The 20,536-nt window shown below is 61.2% G+C and overlaps 2 protein-coding genes across 4 annotated transcripts; both read left to right on the top strand.

Annotated features, from left to right (window-relative positions):
* Nucleotides 1-1,309: 1,309 nt before the first annotated feature.
* On the top strand, nucleotides 1,310-10,549 carry ELAPOR1 (endosome-lysosome associated apoptosis and autophagy regulator 1). 3 transcript variants are annotated; one of them, XM_058819426.1, is made up of 21 exons: nucleotides 1,310-1,496; nucleotides 2,545-2,692; nucleotides 3,222-3,302; nucleotides 3,552-3,657; nucleotides 3,735-3,884; nucleotides 4,242-4,330; nucleotides 4,403-4,580; nucleotides 5,178-5,306; nucleotides 5,389-5,479; nucleotides 5,560-5,665; nucleotides 5,744-5,881; nucleotides 5,984-6,238; nucleotides 6,853-7,026; nucleotides 7,882-8,047; nucleotides 8,678-8,774; nucleotides 8,850-8,951; nucleotides 9,511-9,637; nucleotides 9,705-9,883; nucleotides 9,964-10,129; nucleotides 10,253-10,261; nucleotides 10,293-10,400. In XM_058819426.1, the coding sequence occupies exons 1-21, from the start codon at nucleotides 1,336-1,338 to the stop codon at nucleotides 10,398-10,400; spliced, it is 2,760 nt and encodes a 919-aa protein (XP_058675409.1). In that variant the 5' UTR covers nucleotides 1,310-1,335. The 3 variants fall into 3 exon arrangements, with proteins under 3 accessions (XP_058675409.1, XP_058675410.1, XP_058675411.1); XM_058819427.1 differs by lacking the exon at nucleotides 10,253-10,261 and having other exon boundaries at nucleotides 10,332-10,549; XM_058819428.1 differs by lacking the exons at nucleotides 3,735-3,884; nucleotides 4,242-4,330; nucleotides 10,253-10,261 and having other exon boundaries at nucleotides 3,552-3,635; nucleotides 10,332-10,549.
* Nucleotides 10,550-11,425: 876 nt separating this feature from the next.
* SARS1 (seryl-tRNA synthetase 1) lies at nucleotides 11,426-18,825 on the top strand. The gene is made up of 11 exons (XM_058819422.1): nucleotides 11,426-11,601; nucleotides 13,638-13,708; nucleotides 13,868-13,948; nucleotides 14,497-14,655; nucleotides 15,107-15,250; nucleotides 15,395-15,550; nucleotides 16,307-16,528; nucleotides 16,950-17,079; nucleotides 17,939-18,096; nucleotides 18,183-18,312; nucleotides 18,387-18,825. The coding sequence occupies exons 1-11, from the start codon at nucleotides 11,466-11,468 to the stop codon at nucleotides 18,539-18,541; spliced, it is 1,542 nt and encodes a 513-aa protein (XP_058675405.1). The 5' UTR covers nucleotides 11,426-11,465; the 3' UTR covers nucleotides 18,542-18,825.
* The last annotated feature ends 1,711 nt before the right edge of the window (nucleotides 18,826-20,536 follow it).

The following is a 20,536-nucleotide window of genomic DNA, read 5'->3' as shown; positions in this document are numbered from 1 at the left end:
CCCACACTGAACTCTCCCCTGCCCCAGTATCCCCCCACTCTGAACGCCCTCTCAGGCCCCTCTCTCCAGGCCCTGGGCACCACAGGACATTGCCACACCTTAACTCAAAACCATCCCTTGAAGGCACTGCTGGGCCCAGGGGCCAGCCCCTGTCAGGGAGCAGAGGGTGCAGGGGCAGCCCGGGGCACAGCTCCCTGCACGCTCCCTCTGTGTCTCCTGCAGTCCGAGTACCACTACGAGTACACAGCCTGTGACAGCTCAGGATCGCGCTGGAGGGTGGCTGTACCACACACACCTGGACTCTGCACTGGCCTGCCTGACCCTGTCAGGGGCACTGAATGCTGTAAGATTGCCACCAGGAATGGCTAGGGGTTAGGCTGGGGGGTGGGAATGGCAGGGATGGGAAATGAGGGCGAGGGGAGGGAGAGAGTGGGGAGACAAGCACAGCCATTGTTGGCTCCAGTGCAGGCAGGAGGATGGAATGGGATCAGTGGGATGGTAGAAGAGCTACAAGCACTGGGATGGGATGGAATAGGAATCACACACACAGAAACTCCCTGGGATGGGATGAGAGGGATGGGAACCACACACACACAGGCATTGGGATGGGATGAGACAGATGGGAATCACATGCACACACAGATAGGATGGGATGGGAATCACACATAAAATGATGGAATGGGATGAGAGGAATGGGAATCTCACACACTGGGATGGAAATCCCCTCATCCCACACATGCACCAGGACAGGATGAGCAAGATGAGCACTCACTCAGCTGAATGGGATGAGAGAGATAGAAATCCCACACACATAATGGGATAGGATGGGAATCCCACACATGGGCACTAGGACAGGATAAGAGGGATGGAAATCATACATAGACATGCACGAGGATGGGAGGGGAATCACACACACAGTCACCAAACGGAATGAGAGCCATGGCAATCTCACCACACACACATGCACCAGGATGGCTGAGAAAGGTGAGAATCCCCCTCACACAAACTTACCAGGAGGGATGAGCAGGATGGGAATCCCAAACACATGCCCCCCAAAGCCTGGAGGTGCCCCCGGTTCCATGGTAGAGTGTTACATCCTGCCTGGATTGGGCAGAGCTGGGCATCAGGTACCAAAACTCATGGATGGGGGGGTTGCCTTTGTGGAGTGGTAAGAATTGGGGATCCCAGCACCTCCAACAGTTGGAGCACTTGGAAATGCAGAGCTGAGGGTGATGAGGCTGTAGCGGCACCAGGAGGATTGGGAGTGACCATCCATGCCCTGTGCCCCCGTCTCCATTGGCAGCATTCTCCTGCAAGGCGGGTGAGTTCTTGGAGATGCAGACGCAGACGTGCCGGCCCTGCGCTGCGGGCACCTACTCGCTGGGCACTGGTGTCCGCTTCGATGAGTGGGACGAGGTGCCCCATGGCTTCGCCAACGTGGCCACCAACCTGGAGGTGGATGACGGCTTTGGTGATGCGGCAGAGAACTGCACCGCGTGAGTCACGGTGTCACTGGCTGTGACGCCAGCACACGGGCACCTGGCCTGTCAGCACTGGGTGCGGGGCACAGGGAGCAGGGTGGGTGTGACACCCCTGTGCATCCAGTTGCCCCGACACCCTTCTGTCATCCTGCCCTGGGAGGTGACACCAGCAGGGCATTACAGGGGCACCCTGGTCACAGCAGGGGAACACCTAGCAGCATCCCCCATTCCCCAGAAGTGGCAGGACCCCAACCCCATGGGACTTCCACATCAATATTCCTTGGGAACGGAGCACCCATGGAGGTCCCCAGAGCTCCTATGAGGGTCTCGAAAGGACCCATGGGGGTCCTCACACCCCCGTGCCACCAGCGAGAGCCTTTTCTGCCACAGTCCTTTGATCCTCACTAGCAACCTCTGAGCTCTTTTGGTTGTGCTGGCAGCCACCAGACCCTTGCAGTTGTTGCACAGCCGTTAAACATCCCACCAGCAGCCACAAAACCCTCTTACGTGTACCACAGCCACCAAGGCCTCTCAGTTGTACCAGCAGCTGCCAAGCCCTCCCAGTTGTTCCGCTGCCACTGAATTTCCCACCAACTGGTTGTACCAGCAGCCACTGGTATACAACAAATACCAACAGCCACCAAACCCTCCTGGTTGTACCACACCACTGAGCCTTCCCAGTTATACCAACAACCAAGAAACCCTCCCAGATTTACCAACAACCACCAAGCCCTCAGTTTTACTGGCACCACCACGCTGCTCCATTGATGCCCCTCTTATGCATTCCCTACTCCCAGTAGTGTGTTCCTCATCCAGCCACATTCCCAGAACAGGGGGACCCCATCCTCTTCTCCTTGCAGTCCACACTCCACACGGCTCTCAGAGAGCCGGGGGATTCTCCCGAGGGAGATGTGGCTAGCCATCACACCTTGCCATGTCCCTAAGATGTGCCCAAGCCCTGTGCCCCCCATTTCTCCCCTGCTTCCTGGGTACCCTTCCAGCTGTCCCTACAATCCTTGTCCTGCCTGCCAAGAGTTGTGACAGGATATATCACTTGCCCCAGGTCAACGTGGGTGCCACTGGGGGACTACGTGGCCTCCAACACAGATGAATGCACAGCCACCCTCATGTATGCTGTGAGCCTCAAACAGTCGGGGACTGTCACCTTCGAGTACATCTACCCTGACAGCAGCATCGTCTTCGAATTCTTCGTAGGTGACGGGGACAGGGGTGGAGGATATGGGTCTCTGGGGACGTGGGAGGGTCCTTGGGGGCATGGGAGGGGTCTCTTGGTACATGGAGGGGTCCATGGGGATATGGGAGAGGGTCCTAGATGGCATTAAGGGTCCCTAGGTACATGGGACAGGTCCCTTGTGACCTGAGTGGGTCTGTGGAGACTCCTCAGGGGTCCCTGGAGACGTGGAAGGAGTCCCTGAGAACATGATGTGCGTCCCAGGGGACATGGCAGGATCTCTGGTGGATGTAACAGGGGTCTCTGGGGACATGGGGAAGGGGACCCTGGATATATGGGAGGGGTCCCTGGGAACATCATAGGGATCCTTGCAGACATGGAGGGGTCCCTGGTGACATGAGGGGAGCCCCATGGGATATGGCAGTGGTTCACGGAGACATGAGGAGGGGTTTCTAGGAATATGGAGGGTCCCTGGGAGCATGGGGGTGTGTCCATGGGGACATGCAGGGTTCCCTGTGAACATGGGGTCCCTGACACTCTCCCTGCAGGTGCAGAACGACCAGTGCCAGCCCACGGTGGAGGAGTCCCGCTGGATGCGGACAACAGAGAAGGGCTGGGAATTCCACAGCGTGAGTGTTCGGCGGGAGGTGACACCGGGGGGAGGTCCCTCGGTGCTGCCCCGGCGTTTCTTGTCCCTCCCGTGGGACGAAGATGCTCCACGAGGCTGAGGAGGGGGCGATGGGTGGGGACAGACGGGGGTGCCGCACACCCCCTTCCACTGGTGGCCGCCCCCTCCTCGGCAGCGGGATCCCCCACCCATGGTGCTAAACCCATCCCTGGCAGTGGGATTACCTAATCCCGTGGGATCCTTCTCCCAGGTGGAGCTGAGCCGTGGGAACAACGTGCTGTACTGGCGGACCACCGCCTTCTCCGTCTGGTCCAAGGTGCCTAAACCGGTGCTGGTGAGGAACATCGGCATTACAGGTGGGTGGGGGCAGGAAGGAGGGTCTCGGGGGTCGTGCACCACCCTCCCCGCTACCTGAGACTCCTCCCGCTCTCAGGGGTGGCCTTCACTTCGGAGTGCTTCCCCTGCAAGCCCGGCACCTTCGCCCCCGCTGCCGGCTCAGCCGCCTGCCAGCCCTGTCCCGCTGACACCTTCTCTGGCAAAGGGGCCACCGCCTGCCAACCCTGCGACCCTGACACCTACGCCGGTGAGAGGGGACACCCGGGGCTCCCCCCGCCCAGATCTGTCCCTCTAGTATTTGACCCTGGGAAGGGAAGGGGTGATCTGGGGAGCAGGTGTGACCTGACATCCCCTGGTGGCGATGGTGTTGGCACCCCTGACAAACCTGACACCTACGCTGGTGAGGGGGGACACTCTTAGGGGTCCCTTTGTCCCCGCAATCTGCACTGCAGGAGTGGCCCTGGGGGAGGGAGAGATGATGTGGGGAGTAGGGAGCACCCACTACCCCTTGGCTGGGAGGGAAGACAAGGACACCCCGCGTGGTGGGAGCAGCGCTGGGGTCCCCGGGCTGTGCTGGCTCACCCGCCGTGCTCCCCCTCGGCAGAGCCCGGCTCGGGGTCCTGCAAGCCACGCCCGCCCTGCACGGACAAGGATTTCTTCTACACCCACACGGCCTGCGACGCCCGTGGGGAGGTAATGCAGGGGCAGCCCGGGGTGGGCCCCCTGTCCCCCGTGTCCCCCCCAGCTCACCCGCTGCCCCGGCAGACCCAGCTGATGTACAAGTGGGCAGAGCCCAAGATCTGCAGTGAGGAGCTGCCGCAGGCGACCCGGCTGCCATCCTCGGGGGTCAAGACACGATGCCCCCCCTGCAACCCTGGCTTCGCCAAAGGCAACAGCAGCACCTGCCAGCCCTGTCCCTATGGCTTCTATTCCAACGGCTCCGGTAAGGTGGCCCCGTCATTGTCCCCAAGGCGTGACTGGGGCAGCCTGAGCTGCTGGGGGAAGGTAGATGCCACTCCTGTGCAGGGTTGTCCCTTCCTGTCCCCATGGCTCCAATAAGGCACCCCCACCACTGTCCCCAAGGAATAACTGGGGTCTCTGGGGCTACCAGGGGGACGTGAGTGCCACCTCAGTGCAGGGTTGTGCCATCCTGTTCCCATCATTGTTCCAAAGTGGTGACCAAGGCACCCAAAGCTGACAGAGAGAAAAGTGGTACCACCTCGGTGCAGGGCTGTCCCTATGTATCCAGTGAGAACATCCCAGTTATTGTCCCCAGTGAGTAACTGGGATCGCTGGAGCTGCCTAGGAAGATGGGTGCCATCTCAGTACAGAGCTGTCCTCTCCTGTCTCCACCATTGCCCTCAAGAGGTGGTTACCAGGTCATCCCAAGCTGCAGGGAGGGTAATGTGGTACCACTCTAGTGCAGGGCTGTCCCCTCTTGTCCCCATCACTGGCCTCAAGGGGTAAGCAGGGCACACCAAGCTGACAGAGGGGGAGGTGGGTGCCACCCCTGTGCAGGGCTGTTGCCTTCTCTCCCCAGCCTGTCTCAGTTGCCCAGAGGGCACTGAGCCAGTGCTGGGCTTGGAGTACAAGTGGTGGAACGTGCTGCCCCCCAACATGGAGACCACCGTGCTCAGCGGCATCAACTTCGAGTACAAGGGCATTGCAGGTAGTGGCAGAGGGCTGTCCCTTCCCTGTCCCTTGCTGGGGCACGGCCAGGGACCTCTCTGAGTGTCACTGCACCCCTGCAGGCTGGGAGGTAGCTGGGGACTACATTTACACGGCAGCTGGAGCCTCTGACAGCGACTTCATGATCCTCACGCTGGTGGTCCCTGGCTTCAGGTGAGGTGGGGGCCACCACCAGGGAGCAGGGGGGACACAGCCATGGAGCAGAGCTAGCAGTGTCCCCACGCTGTCTCCAGCCCTCCAAGCCCAGTGCTAGAGGACACAGAGAGCAGGGAGGTGGCCAGGATCACCTTCGTTTTCGAGACGTTCTGCAGCGTTGGCTGTGAGCTCTACTTTATGGTGGTGAGTGGGGAGACACAGCAGTTTGGGGGGGGGGGGGCACAGTGAACTTGGGTAGTGCCACCTCCACCGTCCCCACAGGGTGTCAACTCACACACCAACACTCCGGTGGAGACATGGACAGGCTCCACAGGGAAACAATCCTACACCTACCTGGTGGAGAAGAACGCGACCATGAGCTTCACTTGGGCCTTCCAGCGCACCCCCTACCACGAGGCGGTGAGGGACAGGGGGCCCTGCTTTGAGAGGGCTGGAGGGCCCCCACTTTGGGGGATCTGGGGGAGGGTGGGGGGCAGATGGTGATGGTGCTCTCGGTGCCAGGGCCGGCGGTTCACCAGTGATGTGGCCAAGCTGTACAGCATCAACGTCACCAATGTGCAGGGGGGGGTGGCCTCCTTCTGCCGCCGCTGTGCCCCCCAGCCCACTGGGTCCTGTGCCCCGTGTTCCCCTGGCAGTGCCGTGGACCCCAGCTCGGGCACCTGCCAGCCCTGTCCGCCTGGCACCTACCTGCGGGGCCACCCCTCCGACGGGACGCCCACCTGCCACCCCTGTGGCCCTGGCACACGCAGCAACCAGGTGACTGGGGATGGTAGGGGGTCCAAGTGTCCATAAATGTCCCCATGGGTGATGCCAGTGGGCCCCAGAGGAGTCACACCAGCCTCCCCCAGAGCCAGGATGTCCCAGATGGTGGCACTGGCTAGCACCAGGAGGGTGACACCATCACGGGTGGGTGACACGAGCCTCCCCCAGTCATCCTGGGTGCATGACACTGTGTCCCCATGAAGGTGACACCAGCCCCTTACAGCCATTCTGGGTGGATGACAGGATGGGTGGCAGTGTGGGTGACTGTTTAACCCAGAGTGGGTGATGCCTGCCCCCTTGGCCATCTCCAGGGAGGTGACACCAACCCTGTGGCAATCCTGGGTGGATGGCAAGGTGGGTGACAATGTCTAATCCTGGGTGGGTAATGCCAGTCCCCCAGCTGTCCCCAGAGAGATGACACCAGCCCCTCCCAGCCATCCCAGATGGGTGACAGTATCTGACACTGGTGGGTGGCAGTGAGTGACCCTGGTGGGTGCCACTATGGCCCTGCTGTCTCTCAGGGGTGGTGCCAGCTCTCCAGAGTCCCCCACAAGGGTGTCCCCAGTGGGTGGCATGGCCATTCCTGAGCTCCCTGTCCCTGTTCCCAGCTGCGATCACTATGCTACAACAACTGCAGCCTGGCACTGGCACTGCCAGGCCGGATGCTGCACTTCGAGTTCCCATCGCTGGGCCAAGGTGCTGGGGTGGGCACAGGGCCCGGCTTCACCCCCAAAGGGCTGCGCTACAGCCATCACTTCCGCCTGAGCCTCTGTGGGCACCAGGTGAGAGACGTGTGGGCAAACACGTGTGCACACATGGGAACACACCCAGGGGTGGGCACAGGCACACGAGTGCAAACACAGGCACGTGGGTGGGCACTCAGGAGAGTAGGCACACATGGGCAGGAGGCCATGGAAACATGCCTGCAGACATGGGAATACACCTGGGAAGGCACACAAGGGCACACACAGGAGAGCAGAGGATCATGCATGAATGTATGGGAACACAACTGGGCTCATGGGGGCTGATCATAGGAACACAAGGGCAAACACGAGCACACAGGGGGTGTGTGCACTCACAGGCACATGAGTACAAACACAAGCACACAGGTGGGCACACAAGTGGGTGGGCACAAGCACGAGTGCAAAGAAGGGTACAATGGGTGGGTACTCAGGAGGGTGGGCACAGGAACACAGGTGGGCACACATGGGCAGGAGGGCTCACAAATACACATGCACACATGGGCATCTGCATGGGCGAACACGGGCACACACCTGGGCACACAGACGGGATGGGGCATGAAGGTGGGCAGACACAGACACACATGTGCATATGTTCTCGTAGTCATGCAAACACAAGGACGTGTATGCAAACACACATTCCCACATGCAGGTGTGCAAATACAGGTGTACATACTGTCACACTTGCACATACACACCCGCCCACTTGTGCAATCACTTGTGCACAGTCACACAAACACACCTGCACAGTTGTGCAGACACATGTGAACACTCGTGTAAACACGTATGGGCACTTGTGCAGCCACACCTGTACACCTATGGCCCTGCACACACAAATGCCAGTCCCTTGTACACACAGTCTCACTCCACACACGTGTGTCCTGTATGTCCCCACAGGGCAGGAAAATGGCCTCATGTGCTGACAATGTGACGGCAGGTCTGGGGGGCCCTGCCCGGGTGGTCACCTCTTATGTGTGTCAGGCCATTCTGGTGCCCTCCGATGTCACCGGTGCCCGCGCCGCTGTGTCTTCTCAGCCTGTCAGCCTGGGTGACCACCTGCTGGGTGAGCAGGGAGGGAGGGGGGACACCCTGGGGCACCCCAAGGTCGCTGAGACACATGGGCAGGACAGACACTGGAACATCTTGGTGGCACTGGCACACCAACACTGGGACTCCTCAGGGGGACTGGGACACGTGTGGGACAGGAACTGGAACAACCTTGCAGCACTGAGAGTGGGACACCTTGTTGAGACTAGGACAGCCTGGTGGCACAGGGACCAGGACATCCCAGTGACACTGAGTGGGATACCCTGGTGGGATTGGGGCACTCTGCTGGGACTAGGACACTGGCACTGACATTTCAGCAGCACTGGCATACCTTGGTGCCACAGGGACACCCCAATGGGACTGAAATACACCCTGGTGGGATTGGGACACTACAGAGCACCTTTTTTGGGATTGGGACATTGTCACTGGTATATGTCACCGACAACCCCAGTGGGACTGGGACACCATGGTGTGACTTGAGACATGCTGGTGGGACTGGGACACTGACACTGGGACATCCTGTTGGGATTGGGATATCCTGGTGGCACTGGGACACCCTAGTAAGACTGGGACCCTCTGGTGGCACTAGGACACTGGGACTGGAACACACCCCAGTGGGACTGGAGACACCCCTCTCTCCCTGCAGGTGTCACCACCAGCTCCGTGCTGGACGGCATCGTGTCTCCCCCAGAGCTCTTCCCCCCCAGCCACCCTGACCTGCCTGACATCATCTTCTTCTTCAGGTGCAGGCAGGTGACAGGGGGTTGACACCCACACTGTACCCCACTGTCCTCCTGACCCCCCATGTCCCCTGGCAGGTCCAACGACATGACACAGCCCTGCAGTGGTGGCCGGGCCACCACCATCCGCCTACGCTGTGACCCCCTGCGTGTCGGCATTGGCACCCTGGCTGTCCCGAGGTGGGGAGGGGACACGGGGAACCCTGAGGGGGGTTTTGGGTGAACAGCATCTCCTGCTGTCAGGGTTGGGCATATCCCTGGGGTGCTTTGCTTTGGAGACACCATACTCACAGTGTCAGTGTCCCTCACTTTGAGGCGTCACCCTGGCTGTTCCCAGGTGGGGGGGGTGGGGCGGTGGGACACTGGGGACACCAAGGGGGGCTTAGGGGTCTCCCAAAGTGACCCAAAACATCTCCTGCTGTCACGGGTGGGCATGTCCCTTGAGGTGCTTTGCTCTGGGGACGACACTGATATGGCGTCAGATTCCCTCACCCCGAGGTGTCATCCCGGCTGTGTCACGGGCGCCCTGCGTGTACTCAGGTTGGCAGTGAAACAAAGGAGTTCCGGGGGAGGTTTGGGAACCTCCAAGATCCCCTGCTGTCATCGGTAGATACTTTGGAGTGCTTCAATTTGGGGACACTGCTGTCATGCTGTCCCGACCCTGGGGTGTCACCTTAGCTGTAATCCCCACTTTGGAGTGTCACCGTCACCTGAGCCCCCCCTTTTTGTCCCTCCCCAGCAAATGCCCCGAGGGCACCTGCGACGGCTGCACCTTCCATTTCCTGTGGGTGACGGCCGAGGGATGTCCCCGCTGCTCCAGCTCCCACCACCGCCCCATCGTCGGCGCCTGCATCGGCGGCGTTCAGGTACCGCCCCGTGCCCCGGGCTGGGCAGCGGCTCCTGCGGCCCCTGAGCCCCCTTTCCCCCCATCAGAAAACCACCTACGTGTGGCGGGAGCCCCGGCTGTGCCACGGCGGAGACGGCCTGCCGCCGCAGGTGATCCAGGCGTGCCGGAGCGTGGATTTTTGGCTAAAAGTGGGAATTTCCACTGGGACGGGCGTGGCCGTCTTGCTGGCTGCCCTCGCCGCTTATTTCTGGAAAAAGACTCAAAAGTGAGCAATTGGCGGCGGGATTTGGGGACACGGGGGCTAGCACTGTCACGGGGAGGTGATGGCACCGCCTGCGTTCCCAGGTTGGAATACAAATATTCCAAGCTGGTGATGGACGCGGCGGCCCGGGAGACCGACGCGACGTCGCCCGATAGCTGCGCCATCATGGAGGGGGAGGACGCGGAGGACGAGCTGCTCTTTGCCACCGAAATGTCACTTTTTGGAAAACTTAAAGCCCTGACGGCCAAGGTGAGGGGTGGGGTGGGCGGCGGAAACAACCCTGGAGCAGCCACCGCAAAAGCCGTGGTGGGGGTGGGATTTGAGGATGGTCCATGCCTCAATTCCCCACCCCGGGGGTGCTCCGGGCCTCAGTTTCCCCACTCCAAGGGGGGCTCTATGCCTCAGTTCCCCACGCCGGGGGGCTCCAGGCCTCAGTTTCCCTACCCCACAGCGGATGCCGGATGGATTCGACTCGGTCCCGCTCAAGACCTCATCCAGCAGCACCGATCGCGAGCTGTAAGAGGACGGGGGGCACCCTCGCATCCCGGAGCCCTCCCGGGAGCTGTGACGGGCCGGAGGGGCACCCACGAACACCCCGGCCCCGGACAGCTGTGAAGGGAAGGGGGGGTACCCACGGCCCATCCCCTGCGCCCCCAACGTGGCCTTAGGGACCCGCTTCGGACCGGAGCCTCGTTACGGCTTTTGTACGTGTGTCCCCACTCGTGCCCCCACCGTGTCCTCCCCATCCCAAGCACCTAAAATGCCAAATACAGGAGTGGGGTTTGTATAAGGGCTCCATGTGTGTGCGCACACGGGGGCTGGGGGACACGCCTAGGGGATGCGGGGAATTGAGCGTGGGCATCAAAAATGGGTGGGGTGAGGATGTGGGGCGTCCGCAAGGTGTCACACGCGTGGGAGTGGGTACCTAGGGGTGGAGTGAGGGAGCAGCGGAACTTTGACTTCTATCTGCACGCCTCCTCATGGGGGAAGTGCTATAGGGTCCCCCAAATGGGTGAAGGCACCAGAACCCCGCCGGGACCCCCAGGGAGGGGACAGTGGGGTGACATGGGGTGACGTGGACGGCCACAGTCGTGCCATGGGGCGCTGTAGAGAGGCATGGGGTGGCTTTTGGGAGCCCCAAGAGCAGAGGGGTGCGAGGTGTCCTGGGGTGGGAGATCCGCAGAGCCCACCAGTATGCCTGAGATGTGGCTGAGGAGCCCCAGGAATCCTCGGGGTGCGAGGGCGGAGACCCCTCTGGCGGGGGGGCTCAAGGATGCTCGGACCGCTCGGGCCCCTCCAGACCGCGCCATATCCTCCCCAAACCCTCTCAACACTTCCCGATACCCCCATCCGGCCGCTCTGCCCGGGCCTGCCGGCCCGCCGGAAGTCCCTCACGGGGGTCAGGGCTGCTCGGGCCCTCCCCATCGCCCCCGTGCCCTGCCCGCCCGTCCTGCTGCTCCTCCTCCCGGCCACCAAGGGGCGCTGCTGCCCCCGCCCCACGGCCGCGGCCACGCCCCTTCCGCGCACGCGCGCGGAGCAGCTGTCCCCGCCGGCGCTCCCGGTGCCGCCGCCGCCATCACCCGTCATGGTGCTGGACCTGGACCTGTTCCGCGCCGACAAGGGCGGAGACCCCGCCATGGTGCGGGACATGCAGCGCAAGCGCTTCAAGGACCCCGGGCTGGTGGATGCGCTGGTGCGAGCGGACGGCGCCTGGCGGAGGTGTACGTGGGTGTGGGTGGGTGAGGGGAGGCAACCTCCGGGCTGGGGGACCCCCTTGTCACACGCGGGCGTATCTCCGCTTCCCGGTGCCTTTCCACCCACCCCGTCAGCCTGGTGACCGGTCCGCAGGTGGTAGGAACTCCCCACCATTTCCACTCCTCGGGGATGGGGGATCCCCTAAGGGTCCCTCTCTCCCTCCCGAGGAGCTGGAAGCGGCCCCCACGCTGATCCCCGAACCTCCTCGATGGGGTGACCTTTCGGGAGGTCTTTCCTATCCTCCCCAGCTGTTTGTGTATTCATCCCCAACCATCGGGGATCACCTCGGTGGAGCACTGCCCTCTGGGACTGGATCCTGTGGGTAGGTCGCGGCAGAGACCGAGGGCCTGTCACTGGGCGGATCCCCCTCGTCCCTAATTCCAGGGGTTGAGGTGGGAGAAGTTCTCCCACTAGACCCGCCTTCTGTCCTCCCAGGCTGGGAGGCAGATCCCAGGTTCCCCTTGGCCCGGACTTGGATCCCGTCCCATTGCGATCCCCAGGGATCCGCTCCTTGCATTGCCGCAGGATGCAGCTGGGCGGGGGGGGATCCTAGACAGTGCCACCCCCAGATTTGGGGTACACCCACACCTGGGCGGCTTGGGGGGGTGGGGGGCAGGAGCCCCCTCCTCGTAGCTCCCGGGGGCATATGGGGCAGCGGGAAGCGCATCCAGCTCCGTCAGTGGGTGCCGGATGTGGGGAGGAGTTGGAGAGCGGCAGGAGGAGTGGGTACCCCCAAACCCTGCCTTTCCTAGGGCCCCCCAGCATTCCATTGCTGCGGAATGAAAGCGGCGCTTGGGGCTCCTCTTTAATGCGTTTGCCTTGATGTCCAAGGGGTCACCCCCTTCCCAGCCCCCTTCCCGCGGGCTCCGTGTGCCCAGGACGGCGGTGCTGGAGAATGGCGGGTGCCTGCAGGGTGAGGCAGGCTGGCGGGTCGTGCTGGCTGATGCAATCCCGCGGCGCCGGTGCGTGGAGCCCGTGCTGTGTCCTGTTGGTGTTCCCTGGTTCTGGATCCCCTGGGACTGATCCCTCCTGCTGATTGGGGTGGCGCGTTCTCAGCGTAGGTGCCCCCAGTTTGAGCTGCCCCGGGTCCTGGGCTCTGCCCTTACCAGCCCTGGGCTCACAAAGGGGGAACATCCATGCTCCCCTCATCCAGCACCCCCTGAATCTCGTCATTGTGGCCTCAGATCCCAGGGTCTGCTCAGTCCTTAGCAATCCCATTCCGCTGAGGGAGGTGTCTCATCACAAGGTGGGGTCCCAGCACAATGCGGGGGTCTCATCCTAACAGGGAGGTCCCAGCACGGGAGGCTCTGAGCCTGTGGAGGGAGGGATGTTATCCTGGCATGGGTGTCCCAGTGCAGCGTGAGAGGGATCTCATCCTGGTGTGGGGGTCCTAGCCCAGCACTGGGGGGTCCAAGTGAAGTATGGAGATCCTATACTGATGTGGAGGGTCCCATCCTGGTGGAGGGATTCCCATTGTGGCAGGGTGGTGTTCCCAGTCCAGCATGGAGGTCACAGCCCAATGTGGGGGATCCTAGCATGGGATGGGGATCCCATTCCAGTACATTGTTCCCAGCCGGGCATGGGACTTTCACCCCAGTGTGGGCGACCTCATCCCCTCATGGGGGTCCCAGTGTGGAGGTCCTATCCTACTGTGGGGGTCCTAGCCCAGCACAGGGATTCCCAGTGTAGGGTTCTCATCTTGGAGTTGAGGTGTCCCATCCCAGCGTGGTTCCAGCACGTCATGGGGGTTTCCAGCCTGTCATGGAGGTCCCAGTGCAATGTCACTCTAGGTGTTTTCCAGTGACATCCCTACTCCTTGCAGCTCTGCTCCACACGATCAACCTCTGTCCTTCCAAAAACCCCAGGGATGGTGCCTGTGGATATTCTGGGAACTGCCATCCCCCCTGCTGCTCCCATGGGGGCTCCATATCACCTCTCTATACCAGATAGGGGCCCCAGCCCTTCTCTCAGTCCAGGTGACAGCCCCTGCCTTCCTTTCCAGGCAGGTTTCGTGCCGACAACCTGAACAAGCTGAAGAACCTGTGCAGCAAAACCATTGGGGACAAGATGAAGGTGGGGCACGAGTGCCCTAGGTCACCTTATGGTGGGACATCACCAACTGGTGACATCTCTCTTTCTCCCAGCCCTCCAGTCTCTCCCTTGTGTCACTGAGGGATGTTTTCCCACTGGAATTTTTAACTCTCTTGGGGTTCCTTTTTCCTCTTGCTGCAGAAAAAGGAGCCAGTAGGGACGGATGAATCTGTACCAGAGAGTGCACAGAACCTGGATGAACTCACGGCTGATGTCCTGGGGGTGAGTGAGACCCCCAACTCCCTCCACTGTGCCTACAGTTTGTCCAGAGCTTTGCCTGGAATTGCCCAAATTGGTGGCCTAAAGTGCCCACCAAATGAGGGGGGACTGCCTGTTTCCCCAGCTGGGAGGATCCTTTATCTCTCATTCCCACACCACCAATAAGTGACTCTTCCTCAGTGTCCTTGATCTCCCCAGCATCACCCTGTGTCAGTCAAGGGCTGATCCCTGGGAATTTGAGCAGCCTCAGTCCTTCTGTGTCCTCAGTGTGTCCCTCCCTGCCTGCTTCCATCCCAGTTTGATAGTCACTCTGGTTAATGGATGCAATGCTGGCTGCCATGGGAGCAGCTCAGGCCTTCCAGATTCCAGCTTGTCACCCCTTTATCCTTTCAGGCTGTTCTTGAGAGTGTCCAGCCCAGGGACCCACTCCAGAATATGTGGAGGGTCCAGAATTCACCATGCTGGGCCCAGGATTCCCTGTGCTGGATGAACAGGACCCTCTTCCCAGTGGTCTTCTCTCTCCCCCACCTCATCCAGAGGTCTCTCTGTAGTGTCTCCAGGTATCCCAGATAAAGAAAATTCGGCTGCTCATTGATGAGGCCATCCTGGAGTGTGACTCCGAGCGCCTGCGGCTGGAGGCTGAACGCTTTGAGAGCCTCCGGGAGATTGGGAACCTCCTCCACCCCTCTGTGCCCATTAGCAACGACGAGGTGGGACATGGGAAGGGAGGTGGGGCTGGGTCAGAGGGGCTAGGAAGCTCACAGTGGGAAGCAGGGGGCTCCCAGCAGGGGATCCCCCAAGCCTGTCTGGGTGGGCGGGTGAGGGAAATCTGCATGACAAGCCAGCATTTCCCACCGGGATCAGACAAAGAGCAGCTCAGACAACACTGGGCACACCATTGTTGGGGGAATTCATGGGAAAGGCGCTTACTGTGGTGAGGACAGGGTCTCCCTCTGCTGCCTCCATTCATCCCATGGGAATATTTTTGCAGAGGGAGCCCAACTGGGGCAGGCTTGCTGCCAAGTGGCTGCACAATAAGCTACAGGCTGGAGTTTGAGCTCCCAAAGTGGGCCCAGTGTGGTTCAGGGGCTGGTGTCACAGCATTCCAGGGCACTGAGGAGGTGACAGGCTCCTGCTTCTCTTTTCTCCGGGTTCCTGCAGGATGTGGACAACAAGGTGGAGCGGGTGTGGGGTGACTGCAGCTGCAGGAAGAAGTATTCTCATGTGGATCTGGTGGTGATGGTGGATGGCTATGAGGGGGAAAAGGGCGCTGTGGTGGCTGGCAGCCGTGGCTACTTCCTTAAGGTGAGAGCTGTGACCCCGGAATGATTGGGTTCAGAGAGGAACGAGGAGGAGCAAGGGCCTTGGGTTCTCCTCCCCTGGGGTTGATGATGGACCCTCTGAGCAAGGAGTGGCCCAGCAGAGTGTGTGTGTGACCCTTGTTCCCAGGGCCCACTGGTGTTTCTGGAGCAGGCGCTGATCCAGTATGCGCTGCAGAGCCTCCGTGCCCGGGGGTACACCCCGGTGTACACCCCCTTCTTCATGCGCAAGGAGGTGATGCAGGAGGTGGCCCAGCTCAGCCAGTTTGACGAGGAGCTTTACAAGGTAAGGGATCACTCCAGATTTGGGACTTGGAAGCAAGCACCCCAATGGGACTGTGGAGAGGGAGGCAGCAGGGTCCCCTCTGCCCTGGCAAGCTTATGGTGGTGGCAGCAATGGTAGTAGTGGTTCCTTCCCGTCTCTGTGGGATCCATCTCCACGTTGTGATGGTGATGATGTGACAGGGAGATGGCTTGTCTTGGGGGTCCACCTCTGTGGGAAACACCTCCATGGGTGACACTGCAGTAACAAGGAGGTGGCTCATCTTGGGTCCATCTCCATGGGTGACACACTGTGATGGCCATGAAGTGACAAGGAGATGGCTGGTCTCCCGAGTCCATCTGTCCATCTCCATTGGTGATGTGTGGTGACAAGCATGTAGCTTATCTCTAGGGTCCATGTTTATGGGTGCCACATGATGGTGATGAGGTGGCTCATCTTTGGGATCCATTTGAACAGGTGACACATGATGGCAGTGCAGTGACAAGGAGATGACATGCTCTGGGGGCCATCTCCATGGGTGACATAGGTGACAAGGAGGTGGCTTGTGATGGTGATGACGTGACAAGGAGGTGGCTCATCTCTGGAGTCCATCTCCACGGGTGATACAGGTGACTCGTCCCTGCCATCAGCCCCTTTGAACGACCGACAAACTCCCCCTGTGATGAATTCTCAAACCATCTGGTGCTGGAAAACCTCCCTGCTGGTCTCTGGAGGTGCAAGAGCAGCTAGAAGAAGGCCGGTGGCTCATGTCCCCTGCAGGTGATTGGGAAGGGCAGTGAGCGGGCGGAGGACAGTTCCATCGATGAGAAGTACCTGATCGCCACGTCCGAGCAGCCGATCGCCGCCCTGCACCGCGACGAGTGGCTGCGGCCGGAGGACCTGCCCCTCAAGTACGCAGGGCTCAGCACCTGCTTCCGCCAGGAGGTGGGGTCCCACGGCCGGGACACCCGCGGCATCTTCCGCGTCCACCAGTTTGAGAAGGTGAAGGAGCGGTCCCGGGAGGAATGTGGGATGTACTGAGGGTTGCTGTGGGGTTCCAGTGGGAATTCAGTATGTTCCAGTGGAAATTCATGGTGTATCTGGTGCCACTGCAGCACACCCAGCAGGAATTCAGGGTGTACCCATTGTCACCGTGGTATACACCCCAGGAAGTTGGGGTGTATACCCCATGTCACTGTGGGGTTCCAGTGGGAATTCAGGGTGTACCTGGTGTCACTGTGGGGTTCTGATGGGAGCTTCGGCTATACTTAGTGTCACTGCGGGTTTCCAGTGGGAATTTGGGGTGTACTGGGTATCACTGTGGGGTTCCAGTAGGAATTCAGGCTGTACCTGGTATCACCGTGGGGTTCCTGTGGGAATTGGAGCTATACCTGGTGTCACTGTGGAATTCCTTTTCCTGCAGATTGAGCAGTTCGTCTACTCCTCCCCCCATGACAACAAATCCTGGGAGATATTTGAGGAGATGATGGCCACAGCTGAGGAATTCTACCAGTCCCTTGGGATTCCCTATCACATTGTCAACATTGTCTCAGGTAGGGGCTCCTGTGCCACGGGGGGTTGAGGGGGGCCCTGACCTGCTTCCTGCATGGCAATTTCTTGCCTCTGGCTCATTGCTGTCCCCAGCCTGAGACAGAGGAAGAGAAGGGGACATTTTGCTTTCTGTGGAATCCTCAGCCTTGCTCTGGGTCCGTGGGAATGGGTGTGAAAACTGCTGTGATGGATTGTCCCTGCTGTCCCTTCCAGAGGGACAGTTGGAGTGTCCCAGCTCCTCCTGGAAATGCTCACAGGAAAAAGATCTGGTTTAAAAGCTCCCTGTGGCTGAGCTCTATCCCCTTTATCCCATTGGCAGAGCAATAACCCCACATCCCCACTGTTGAGCAGAAATCCCTCATTCCTGTGTCCAAGCAGGAATCCCAGATCCCTATGGCATAATCCTACCTCCCCATAGTCAAGTGCAAAGCCCATGTCCTTGTGGCTGAGAAAGAGCCCTATGTTCCCATATCTGAGTGGAAATCTCACATCCACAAAGCTGAGAGAGGCGCCCACATTCCTGTGAGTAAGTGGGATCCCCATATCCCCATGGCACAGCAGGAACCCAGTGTCCTGTGGCTGAGCAGGAGTTCCCCATCTCTGTGTCTGGGCAGGACTCCTACACCCCCATGTTCCCATGACCAAACAGCATGTGGCTTGTTGACCCTGTGGCCAAGTGGGTACCCCACATTTTCATGGCCGAGATGTAACCCCACATCACTATGGCAGAGCAGAAATCCATGGTGGATTGGCACCAAGTTGCTGGAATGACTTTGGAGGCTTCACCCTACACTCTGCCCCAGGACAGGAAAATTCAGGATGGCAGTGGGAGCCCCCCACTCAGCACTGTTCCCTCTCCAGGCTCCCTGAACCATGCAGCCAGCAAAAAACTGGATCTGGAGGCTTGGTTCCCTGGCTCTGGCGCCTTCCGTGAGCTTGTCTCCTGTTCCAACTGCACTGACTACCAGGCCCGGCGCCTGCGCATCCGCTATGGCCAGACAAAGAAGATGATGGACAAGGTGAGGCTAATGGGCATAGGAGAGTTCTTCCTGTGTTCCTGTGCTTTCCCCATGTCACAGGTGTCCCCTGTGTCCCCCTACCACAGGTAGAGTTTGTGCACATGCTGAATGCCACCATGTGCGCTACCACCCGCACCATCTGCGCCATCCTGGAGAACCACCAGACCCCTGAGGGCATCCGCATCCCTGAAAAGCTCCAAAACTTCATGCCTCCAGGTAACATCCCCCTGTGCCTTCCCCATCCCCTGCTTCTTGGCGGGGAGGGTGACAGTGGTCCCTTGTTCCCCCAGACCTGCGGGAGCTGATTCCATTCATCAGGCCGGCACCCATTGAGCAGGAGCTCTCCAAGAAGCAGAAGAAGCAGCAGGAAGGAGGGGGCAAGAAGAAGGCAGGGGGGGGACGCGATCAGGTGCTGGAGGAGCAGATGAAGAACATGGAGGTCTGAGGGTGTCCCCCTGCACCCCAAGGACTTTGAGGGCCTCCCAAGTCATCTCACCTTCATTGCCAGGCTGTGCCCTTCATCATCATCTTTGCTTGGAGGGGAGTCACCGTCTGTCCCCCCTGTTCCACAAAGAACTGACACTGTCAGGGCGCTGCCCCTCTCCCTGTGTGTCCCCCTTACCCTGCTGAGTCGGGCTGCGATTCCCCTTTGTCCCCCTCATGCTGAGTGGTGCTGGGGACCCCCGTGCCCATGTAACATGACCCTCCTCCGTCCAAAATAAAGCCAAGAGCTGCTGAGCTGTGTGTTCTTGGGGGCTTCCGAGGAAAGAATGGGGGGGGGTCCAGCCCGGGGAGGTGTCTCCGTTGCACACCACCCTTCCCCTCCCCCCGCACCTCCCTCCTCCCCTCCCTCCTGCCAGCCCCACACAAAGCCGCAGACAAAGCTCCTTTGTGATGCTAAGTGGGGCCGAGGGCCCCCAGCCTCAGCCTCAGCTGCTGCTCGCCCCCCGCTCCGGGGTGGGGTGATACACGGGAGGGTTGCCCCCTTTGCCCCCTTCCGTCGCCATGCAGGGAGGCCTGGCTGCCGCCCGCTGCTTTGCGTGGGAAACCCCCGGCAGGCCTCGGCTGTCGGGTGGAACCGGCCGGGAGCGGCCCAGTGAGTCACCGGAGCCCCCGGCGGAGGCGGGGGGGTTCGGCGCTCCAAGCGCCTCCCCGGCGCTGGGGGGCCCCTCCCCGGTACCCGTCGGACCCGTTCCGCCGGGGGGGGACGCGGCTCCGCGCCCGCCTGCCGGCACCCACGCGACCGGCGCCGGCTTGGGCGGCGGGGGGGAGCAGCAGCCACAGACCGCGGGGATCCGCCCCCGTCCAGCTTCTCCAGTCTCTCCCAGTCTGTTCCAGCGCCCCCGACATCCCCAGTCCCTCCCAGTTTGTCCCAGCGGCCCCCAGCATCCCCAGTCTCTCTCAGCCTGGTTCAGTCGCTCCCGGTCTGTTCTATTGCCCCCAGTCTTGGTGCGGTGGGACGAGGCCGGGGGTCTGGGGTGGGGATGTGGCACGGAATGAGGGGAGATGGACGTCCGTGTGTGGAGTCACGGCCGGCGGTGGGGACACGGGGGCCTTGGGGGACATATGTCACACGTGCTGTATGTGCCACACATGTACTGGGCGTTTACAGACATGATCTCTGTGCTTTGTCACACACGTGCTCTCTGTCTCACAGTGTATGCTCCGTGTGTGTTTCACGTGCTGTGTGTGTCACATACATGGTTCCCATGTCATATGTGATCACAGATGCCTGTGTGCCCTGCGTGTGCGACGTGCGTGTTCCCCGCGCCTGCAACACGCATGCCTGCAATGCACAGGTGCGTGCAAGGCCCTCCACATCTGTGTATGTACGTGTGTGCGCGCAGGGCGCACGTGTGCACCTCACACGAGCGTGCACAACCTGCGCACCTCGTGTGTGCGCAACCTGCGCGCAGTGCGCGCTCGCTCCCCCCGCGCTACCGCTGCCGGTGCGGGCGTCGCCGGCGAGTGCCGGGGGCGGCGGCGGCGGCTCCTTTAAGAACGGCCGGGCCGGTGAATCGGCGGCTCCGCCCCTGCGGGCGCGCGCGGGCGAGGGCGGGGCGCAGGCGGCGGAGCGGGTCGCTGCGGGCACCGGCACCGGGGGTACCGGGGGGCAGCGGCCATGGGCCCTCCGCCCACCCGCCGGGCCGCGCTCCGGCTGCTGCCGCTGTTGCTGCTGCTGCCGCTGCTCTCACCGGGACCCACCATCGCCACCGGCATCAGCTCCGGCGTCGGCACCGGCACCAGCACCCGTCGGTCCAGCACGCTACCGGCGCCACTCCAGCTCCGCGGCGGCACCGGGGACAGCGGCGGCGCATGGCCCCCGCCGAGCACCGGGGACAGCGGCGACAGCGCTGGGCCCGCACCGGCTGCAGGCGGCAGCGATGGGACTGCACCAGGCACCGGCTCCAGCGGCGGTGCGTGGACCCCGCCGAGCACC

Source organism: Ammospiza caudacuta, chromosome 24 (assembly GCF_027887145.1).
Source record: "Ammospiza caudacuta isolate bAmmCau1 chromosome 24, bAmmCau1.pri, whole genome shotgun sequence".
In the NCBI taxonomy this organism is placed as follows: Eukaryota; Metazoa; Chordata; class Aves; order Passeriformes; family Passerellidae; genus Ammospiza; species Ammospiza caudacuta.
This window is presented reverse-complemented; position numbering and strand designations above follow the sequence as displayed.